General features: G+C 37.5%; 1 protein-coding gene across 1 annotated transcript; it reads left to right on the top strand.

The window, feature by feature from the left end:
- The first annotated feature begins 5960 nt into the window (after positions 1-5960).
- sla2a (Src like adaptor 2a) lies at positions 5961-10322 on the top strand. Its single transcript, XM_084728426.1, has 7 exons — positions 5961-6528; positions 6608-6707; positions 6797-6883; positions 7211-7314; positions 8508-8660; positions 8747-8867; positions 10055-10322. The coding sequence occupies exons 1-7, from the start codon at positions 6456-6458 to the stop codon at positions 10176-10178; spliced, it is 762 nt and encodes a 253-aa protein (XP_084584552.1). The 5' UTR covers positions 5961-6455; the 3' UTR covers positions 10179-10322.
- Positions 10323-10594: the final 272 nt, after the last annotated feature.

Here is a 10594-nt window from a genome sequence, read left to right as displayed (position 1 = left end):
CACGTCTGCTTTGTGAATTTTTCAGCATATTGAATAATTCTGCCCACAAAGTGCACATAAATAGCAAGTGTAGTGAATAATTTTAATGAGCTAAAGTAAACAACAAGTTTATTTCTCTCAAAATTTGTTCACAAATTTGTTAAAATCCATGTTATTGAGCATGAATCCATAATCCATTCACCTAACAATTGTGGCATATAGAGATCTGAATAAACAGCAGGATTATTGCACAGGTGTGACTTGAACTGGTCACAATAAAAAAAAACACTCTAAAGTCTGTATTTGATCTTGTAAAAAAAAAGAAACATTTATCTGGCAGTGATCTATAGCTATTTCACATAAGGCTACAGATACCAATTTTTTCATGTGGCTCTTATGCCCCAACAGCACCCTGTCACTTTGACCAAAAAAACCCCAGAAATGAATAAATTTTATATTTTAACATTTTAATTTTTCATTGTTGGGGGCCTAAAGTGATTCTTACATTTTTACACTCCAGAATTCTAAAAATGTTTAGCCTATACACCCAAAAAAAGAAGAAAACTTTAAATATTTTTTCAACTAAAATGTGTCATAGTCTAAATTTTGCTGGTGAGTAGTCTTGAGTCTCACTTGGCGAGGGATGCTAGGGATGCTACATCCAAATTAAGGTTCAGAGGAAAATAGATAATTTAATAGAGCATGGACAGATTCATTTGCTTTCACCAACAACACTCTTGGCTTACTGGTATGGTTGATCTGTAGTGAGAAATTAGCAAACAAAAACAGTGATGCTGAAAGACATTTCCAAAACAAGCACCTTCATGTGCTGAGAAGTCACTCAGGAGGACTCGCATAGCTCTTTACCACTACTCTACTCTAGTGGACCAGCCCATGCCAGTGGATTTTTTTTATCTGCAATTGTTCCATTTTGTTTTAAATATATATTTTTTTAATTTTCATGGCTTGATTGATAGGACAGCTGAAGATATGACAGGAAAGGGGGAGAAAGTTGAGGGGTGACATGCACTGAAAGGCTGCAAGTTGGAGTTAAGCCCACGGCCGCTGCCGAGGACTCACAGCTCTACCAGCTGAGCTACCTGGCCACCCCTCACTTTTGTTTTTAGTTGGTGATAGCATCCCACAATAAAAATAACAAAAACTGTCAAAAGTTGTCTTTACTGTAGTAATTTCATAAATGCAAGAAACATGGTATTATTATTATTATTAGTAGTAGTAATAGTAGTTTTGTTGTTATTTATTGATTGATTGATTGATTGATTGGCCAAAAATGCCCCACTATGGGGAAAAAAGTATCAGTAGCCCTATGTGAAATAGAGAAAAATTGAGTGTCTAATAAATGCCTTTTTTCCAAATCAAACTGCACATTTTAGAGTGTCCTTTTCTGTGCACAGAAGAAGTCTTAGATCTTTACTTAAACTCATTAAAAATTAGTGGGAAAAACAAGTGTGGTGTTTATATTTGTTGTTGAATATATTTGAATGAGAGAAAGAGAAAGTAAAGCAGTGAATAGCTGAGTGCAGTTAAACGCTCATACTTTTCCTTTTCTGTTGCTGGAAATGTGAGGTGGTTGTGGTGAGTTAGTTTCCAACCACACTTGTGCTTATTTCCTCACAGAGTGACAACCTCTGTTATCGCAGTTGACGCAGGCTATATTTAGCACACGTTAACAAAAAACAATGGTCAGCTGCATCACAAATGAGGTGAAGAGATTGACATCAAACGAAAAAGAAGTACAGGATGTCATGAGAGTTGAGCGCTGATGTCCGTGTCACCCACTGTTTATCATGCTGGGCTCTCGATTGTGCAACATGACAATTTTCCTCAGTTGATGGCGAAGAGAAATGAACTCCTCACCAAATACACACAGCGGCATGCACAATAATATCTGTACAATATGATGCAATAACAAGTAGAAACCCTGCATTGATCGCTGATCGATTACTGAGGCAGTGTGGTGAAACGCTTGGCATAGAAGAAAATAGTTCCTACATGAAATTCTTTGCAACAGCCTCTGGTGATTGACCAAGTCATGGTTTCTGGAAAGAGACCTTGCTGTTGAGTTTTTCAAATAAGGTTTTTGGAGACTTGCACCACCAGCTGAGTGGCATCTAGATCCACTATGTTTGAGAGAGGGCAGACATCACTGTGGTTGATATCTAAAAAACTCTGCAACTCACACCATCTACATTGATAAATAACACTAAAGGTAAGAGGGAAAAAAAATGCTCTTGATTTTTGGGTGAACTGTTCCTTTAAGATGATATTCCTATATTTGAAGGTGCTACAAGTGATTCTGAAGAAAGACAGTTGATTGTTGAATCTCATTCTCAGGTTACTCACTAGAATGAGGCTCAACTATCTTTTTCCAGAATTGCTTGTAGCACCTTTAATTACAATCTAAACTGCATTTTTACTAGAAAAACCTTAATGTGGAGTAAGATAAAACATTTACATGAACCAATTTAGAAAACAACTTGAGAAACATATCCCACAATGCTGTGGAATGATTCAATTTTTGATAAGCAGTTCTTTCCGTCGTGCGAACACACAGTGTTGACGGCACAAATCTGATCTGTGTTGGTGAAGATTAATTTATTGTTTCCATCCATAGCAGAGTTGCTCTTTTGCTTCGAGAGATTCTCACAGTTCATCTGATTAAAGACTGGAACAAGAAGAGATGCAACATTTTTTGTGGCCTCCATGAGACTCAGCAGATACTGAAACCATCAAACTATTTCTGTCACCTCCACTGTACAGAAATTAATAGTCATCCATCAAAAACATTTTTGAAATTTAATTTGCTATGTATTTTAAACAATGACAAATTGTATTTTTTATTCGAGACTACTTAAAATAATCTGTTTGCTCCAATCTTCAAAAAGTGGTTTACATGAAGTTTTAACATTTCAGATTAAATTCAGTGGAATTTGTTTTTGCATTGAGTCAATAAAGAAACAATTTGCTTCACCTTCAGAAAATAGTTTGCATAGAGTTAAAAATAATAATTAAAAAATACAGGTTAAACTGAATAAGTTATATCAATGTCAAATATTTTTGTGACCCAAATACTTTTTTTTTTTTTTTACACTGATCCAACATTGTATTTTTTTTTAGTGTATAGCTTTGGGCAGAGGTGTTGATGACTGAATGACCTTTTCACACACATATGATTTACGTGTTCAGTATGGCCTTATTGCCAGCTCTGATGCTCTACCACTGCTCTGTTACATCGACTCTGCACTGTCAGCATGATGGATGAACTTGTGGCGGCAGATAAATGAGGACAGGAGTACAGGCTGGCAGGGGAACCTTCATCATGCTTCTGCAGAGCCCTGACTCATAACTGATATCAACATGAATGGCATGTTTTTAACATGACTAACAGAAACAGAATGTAATGGCATTTCTGGACTAACAGGGAAAATGGAGTCAAGTTTTTCCATTAAGCAGACACTATAGACCAAATGTTGTTTGCACCTGATTTACACAAACAATACGTGTGAAATTATGTCACTGCTTCAACCCACCACAGAGCATCAGACACTGCATGTGCATGTATGTAAATGCTGCTGACGTAGACATACAGATTATTCCATAAACAAGTGTACTACTGAAAACACTGTGCATCTGAAATTGTGCGCAGAATTACGTCACAGCTTCACGCCTTGGGTGCCTTGAAGAGGACAAAACAGCAACAACAGCTCAGAAGAGTGGCCTTCCAGTAGAGAAAACATTATAAAGTGCCCTCTGGGGTACCTTTCATGGTGAGATAACATGATAACGTTCCCTCTGGAGTGCTATTCCAGTGGACAAAAAACTATAGAGTGGCCTGACAGTAGAGAAAATAAGATAAAGTTCCATCTAGAGTGCCCTTCTAGCAGACAAAACAAGATACAGTACCCTTTAATGTACCCTTCCAATGAGGCCTGACTGCTGATAAATGAGGGCAGGAGTGGCAGGAGAAGCTTGGTCATGCTTCTGCAGAGGTCTGACGTAAATCTGACAGTAACATGATTTTAACATGACCGACAGTAACTGCATGAAGAGATCACTGGAGTCACAAGGAAAATCTAGTCAAGCTTTTCCATCAAACAGATAAAATGTGGTTTGCACCAGTGTAAGCCTAATTCACACAAACAGTGTGTGTGCGAAATGATGTCACTGCCTCAAACCAGCACATTGCACCCCAGTGTATACGTATGTGTATATGTAATTAAATGCTGCTTACGTAGACATACAGTTAATTCCATAAACAAGTATTGAGAGCATTGCACATTAGAGAGACCAGCACGAGCTGTTCTGAGTCAGGATGTCAAGGTCTCAAGCGGCACAGGAAGCTGCAGCAGGGTGACATACATGCAGGAAGCCTCGTCTCTTCGGTCGCCCCCCTCCTCCCACTATAAACAGCTGCGAAAACACAGCAGTGTTCATGGGAACAGAGCAGAGGAGGGCAGACAGTCATTCGGATTGATCAGCAGCAGGCCTGAGTGAAAACCTGAGCTCAGACATATACAACTGGCATCCATGTGCGTGTGTGCGTGCAGGAGGTAGACGAGCATTTTTCATCAAGATTATTTGGAGTTTACCAGTCCATCAAAAGAGCATCCTGTGCGGAATATAATTTTTGGGCTAACATTTTAAACACAGAGACTGAAGGAAGTGAGTATGTTACTTGCTCTCATGAGTTTTCTAACTTTCTTTTTTTTCTTGAATAACTTGACTTTTACCTCCAGGATATCAGTAAACTTACTGCCTGATCACATGTATTACATGAAATAGTCATTATTTTCAGTTGATAATCATCCTACAAATGAATAAGTTGCTTGTTAAGCAGGTTTTTAGAATTTTATTTATATTCTCACTTAAAGCATATTATCGATTAAAATTTTGTATAATTACTTAATAACATAAATTGATAAATAAGGAAATAGTAAAATAAAAAAAGAGACAGAATAGTAAACTTTGCATTCTTGACTAATGAAATAACTATTCATCCATTTATGTACCGTTATGGGATTAGAGTGATGGGTGAGTTGGGTTTATTACTAGAGCTGCAATGATTAACTGATTATAAATTGATAATTAAATTTATTACTCAACTATTTTGATCAACAATTAATTGATTGTATTTTTTAAGATGAAAATGTAAAAATTCTCTGATGCCACCTTTTTAAATGTGACTATTTTCTGCTTTTTTTTTATTTTTTTTATTTTTTTTTTTTTAGGTCTTTATAACACTAAACCGTATAATTCTGCATTGTGGACAAAAAAAAAACTTGGCCTTTTGGAAACACTAATCAACATTTTTTAACAGATTTCTGATGTTTTATTGACCAAATAACTAATTGTGAAATAATTAAAAGACTAATCAACAAAGAAAATAATTGTTAGTTGCAGCTGTAGTTATTTCAGCATTAACAAGCCTATATAGAAAGTTAAAGTTGAGGTTATCATTGCATCCATCAGCCCATATAGTATAGGCGTTATATGACATTATGTGACCCCACATAAAGTGCAACAGAAACTCTGTCAACTGTTCTAGTCTCATTAATATGTCACTTATACCATATTTAAAGTCTTAGGAAATCCAAGTGGGTTAAAATATTGAAAAACTAGGCGATGCCACAATTTCCCATTGCTAAAAAACTGATTACACGTCTTCTTGTCTGATGTCCACACAAAGGGCTCAGTGCTGTCCACAATCAACCAGACACTGTGGGAACTCTAAGATCTCAATATACCTCTTCCCAGAACACTGTAAAAAATGTTTTAACTTTAGAAAACTTGTGTGGGGCCCACCTTAAAAAAAAAGGAATGTAATGATTAAAAACAAATAAATAAAATTTGATCACTGTGAAAACAGGAAACCATGACCTATCTTAAAGTGTATTAGACACACACTGTTAAGTTGGTGAAAAAAGTTTAGTTGAATCCACTAAATTCCTGTATGATGTTTTTAACAGATGAGAGAAGAATATGCGGAAATGTGAAAATAGAGTGTGTGCCTGGGCCATCTTTTTGCCATTATCTTTGTTTTCAGATTATTTTAAGATTGCAGCATTTTATTAACTTGCTGCTGCTAGTATGAAAAAGTAGCAGGCATCATAAAATGTCTGGATTTTTTTCTTCATCATTTGAATCTATCACTCCTGTGTGAAGTAAACTTTATTTTTCTCAGCCGTGTTGCATGGAAATTTAACACAGGATATCAATGGTTCTTGTTGTGGTTAAGTGCCTTCCTGTATCATCTAGCTTTTGTTGCCAGGTAACAAAATGGAGTACCTGTAAAATGTTTCACTGAGGCAGTCATAACGTGATAACGAGTGGGATAATTAAATTAGAAATCTTACTGAAGAAGACGCACTTGAAGTTTCTGATCATTCTCCCGTTTTCCTTCTGTGTCTCTTTTTCAGCCACAAGAGCCATTTTAAAACAGCAAGAAGACAAAGAACATGGGGACCTGCCCCATCAGATGTCGATCCAACCGAACAATCCTGGAAAATCCACCTGAGCCCCTAACACCAGGTGAGTTTTATTCCCGAGTCTTCAAGACACAAATAAAAATATGAAAACCGTAACTAACTGAGCTCTTTTCTCTCTGCAGCCCAGCAGGACAGCATGATTGTATCCCTCTGTAACTACCCGTCCTTTGGGCGTACAGAATTGACCATGTGCCTCGGTGAACAGCTCACCATCCTATCAGAGTATGTGATGTGGCTCCTAATGTTTCACTTTCACCTTTGTTTCACCTAGACAGATACAGTTACTCACGGCTGCTTATTTTCTCCAACAGTGATGGTGATTTTATGATAGTGAAATCCTCGACTACAGGCTGTGAGAGCTATGTTCCCACCAACTACACCGCCAAGGTGACCCACAGGTGAGTCCCTAGCATAAGAGCACATATTAAAACGTCTGTGTGTGTATGAGGAAGCAGAGGAGTTGTACAGAGGTGAGATGAAAGGTGGGGAGTTCCCTGTCAGGTAGGAGGAGTCTCTGTGTAGGTGACAAGACATCAGTTCTCTCCAGTGACACGACATCAGCCTCTGATCAGCCTCTGCCTCCTGCAGTTTCAGTCCTCCCTCAGTGGGGAATGTGCTATGATGTTGTTCCAGTGGATTTTCCAAACGTGAGAACAACAGCAAAATAGATTTGCCTGCATGACAAATCGTCTTATTGTCCCTGTGTTTCTCCTCTCTGTTCTCAGGTGGCTGTACACAGGCATCAGCAGGTACAACGCAATGGAGCTGCTCATGCAGCCTAATAACCCGAATGGAGCCTTCTTGATCCGAGAGTCGGAGACAAACAGAGGTTAGAGGATTTTTCTTTTTCTAAAGTATCAAGAGTCAGACAGTTATATTAGCTGGCCAAAATTTATCAGCTCAATTCCCGATATTGGCCCAACATATGTATATATATCGGTATCAGTGTATATGTTGTCCAATTATTTTGACAGAACATGATGCAGGCTTTTAATTTTAATAGCATATTATATTTCCTATTTATTCAGGTTTAATACATATTTTTTCTCTTTGTGTTTTTTTTTAATTGTCATTTTTAATTATCAAAGATACCAGTGAAGGTTTACTGTTTCGGTACCCTGATGTTATTTTGGACAAAAAAAGGTTATTTTACAGGTATGCGGGATTTTCACAAAAAAAAACAAAACAATGCTTAGACGCACACAAAAATAATCCCTGTCAATCATCATCCGCTCTCATGCCTTCTTATTTTGCTGTGCTTGGGATGCTATATCAACTCACAACATCAGTATCTGACAACCTGAAAATGAGACTCAACAGTCAACTATCTTTCTGGTGCATTTACAAACAGCAACCGACAAATCTGTCGCGATTCACATATCGTTGTCACAAGTGTTTGATAATCACATTTGAGGGATCATTTTTTACTTCCTAATATCATCATCGGCCCCAAAGGTCCAGTATTAGTAGGGCTCTAATTACAGGTAGAATCCAAGCCTAACACTAAAGCATGTAAGCAAGTATAATTTACTAAAATATTATGTCATTTCAGAATTTTTAATTTTTAATTCTACTATTTTAAGACAGCATATTGAATGAGTGAGATCACGAGAATTAACCATAACCCAAAAGCCCATGGTTACAAAAGGTTACTCTGTGGCCACCAAATATTCAATGTAGTCATCAGTGTCAGACTCATCATCAGTTTAAGCCCACTCAAACTGTTAACAGAAGAATCAGAGACACAACTGACAGACTATGAAAAAAAACAAAATAGAAACAAAAATGTAGGAGTGAATGGAAGATGGAGTTTAAGTGGCTAGAATATGACACATCAAAGGACGTAACGTACCGCGGCGTGTCCCACCAGTTTCCTCAACTAGCTGAGAAGTTTAGTTTTTCATTAGAGGCACTGCTCAGCTGGTAGGAAGGATTTCAAATATGCCACTGACTTTGCAAAATGAAGAATCTGTGTAACCATGTAGTTTAACTGCTGCATTTGTGTTTTATTCTGATGTTCAGATTGTTACTCGCTGTCTGTCCTGAAGAGGACCAACCCTTCATACCTGGACTGTGTAAAGCACTACCGCATCTTTCACCTCCCAAACGGCTGGGTCTACATATCTCCTGGACTCACCTTCCCCTCCCTGCATCACCTGGTGGAACACTACTCAGGTTTGTACTGAGGATGTAATGCTGTTTTCACACCTGAGGACAATACAGACAACTCCAGAATCTTGAAATGTTGCCTCTTCTCACAGAGTCTAGAGACGGATTATGCTGTCGGCTGACGGAGCCTTGCTTCATCCTGGGTTTAGACAGCCCTAGGCCCATACCTACTACTGTCAGGAGGCCGACTATCAACTGGAAGGACATCAGCAGGTGTGTGACTCTCTCTAGCCTCTACTGATGACTGCCACAAGATGTCACTCTGTTATGGGTTGTAAAGTAGAGCATGAGCCCCTGCTAGTGGCTAAAACAACTGATAAATCCTATTTGTGTGAAGCTTATCACGTTCAGTTTGTGTGTCAGAAATATGTTGATTTATCTCTACAGCAATATGTGAGTCATTGCTGAGTAAACTGAGTGTAAAGTATGCATTCAGTTCCAACAGATACAAGTAATTGCAGTGGTATCTGCAAAGTTTTGTTTTTGTAGCCTCCAGTAGAGTTCTGTCCATGTTTAAACACTGGTTAAAAATAGTCCAAGACACTGAATCCGTGTTTGGGACATTGTGGCAAAAGTAAAATTGCAGCTTTTAAAAGAAATAAATTAATTAAATAAATAAATAAAGAAAGAAATAGCCACTACACTGAAATCATACAGGAATTTAGTGTCATCAACCAATCCTATTTCATTAACTTAACATAAATATACAAGTTTTGTTTATTCAACTTCATTCTACTTAAACTAACTTTCTGGTATTTATTTTCAGAGCACCACAAAATCATAAATATGAGTTCTTCTGGTTTGATGAATGAATGTACTGTACAGAGTTCAACTCATTAAATCAAATTTCTAAAGAAATAATATTGCACAATATATTAGCAGACATCCTAGCATACATTGTTTGAGAGTTAAAACTCTCCTATGATCCTCCATTTTTATAGTATGAGGAAAACATATATGATAAAAACTTGCTGTGTGTCTCTATTATACTTTAAGATAAGTCATTGTTGCTCGTACTCACAATTATGAAAACACTGTGAACTATGATGAAGGTTAGAATAAAATAAAATAGAAGGTTAGAACTCAGTCTCTATACCCTTACACTTAAAATGTAATAAATCCACTGGGAGCAGTTTCACCAATTGTCTGTGTATCAGACAACAAAGTTGCTCCAACAGGAGCAGCTGAAAATTCTTTGTTTGAATAACTGAATGAAAATGTGAAAAGAAATCTTTTTTTTTAGAAAAATGTATGTATTTGAATCATTGCATCTTTTCACAGTCAGTCAAACTAAAAAATTTAAGGCAGCCTGGACAGTAACTTTAAACTAAACGTTTTACAGTACACTATGATCACTTTACTAATTTTAATATTTTAAAAACATCCTCTGTCTCCTTCAGGTCTGTGATCTTCAAGAGGAAGAGAACAGAGTCAGGGAACTCTCTGGTGAGTGAGGGGCTGAGGGAGGCCATCTCCTCCTACCTCCAGATGACAGAGGGCAACGACCACAGCTGGGACACTTGAGGACAGACAGTGGATCAGTCTGAGAGAAGCAAATCAGACAGACAAACAGAGCACAGTCAGACTGTCGGGCTACTGTCCTGTCTCATCTGCAGTTTGGCAAGCAATCGACAGAGGTCGTCTGCACGCCCAAATGTGGCCTCTGCTGACCCAGACACTACAATGTTTGGAGCTGTAACATGTATGTCAGCAAGAAGACTGGTCTTTGTGTCCAAAGAGGCACACAGTGGAGATGTGAGGTGAAAATTGAATGTCAGTGAGACATTTGTTCTCATTTGGACTCTAAAGTTGATTTTTTTTTTATTATTAATTTATAACCTAATATGTTTGTTGTGTTTGAATCCCATATATTAATTAAAATGTAATGTGATTGTTGTCATGGTTATGTTATTGGAATCCAATAAAATGTAAGTGATAAA

This window comes from Lutjanus erythropterus, chromosome 2, assembly GCF_056507025.1.
Source record: "Lutjanus erythropterus isolate fLutEry1 chromosome 2, fLutEry1.hap2, whole genome shotgun sequence".
Taxonomy (NCBI): Eukaryota; Metazoa; Chordata; class Actinopteri; order Lutjaniformes; family Lutjanidae; genus Lutjanus; species Lutjanus erythropterus.
Note: the sequence above shows the minus strand (reverse complement) of the source record. Positions and strands in the feature narration are given on the sequence as shown.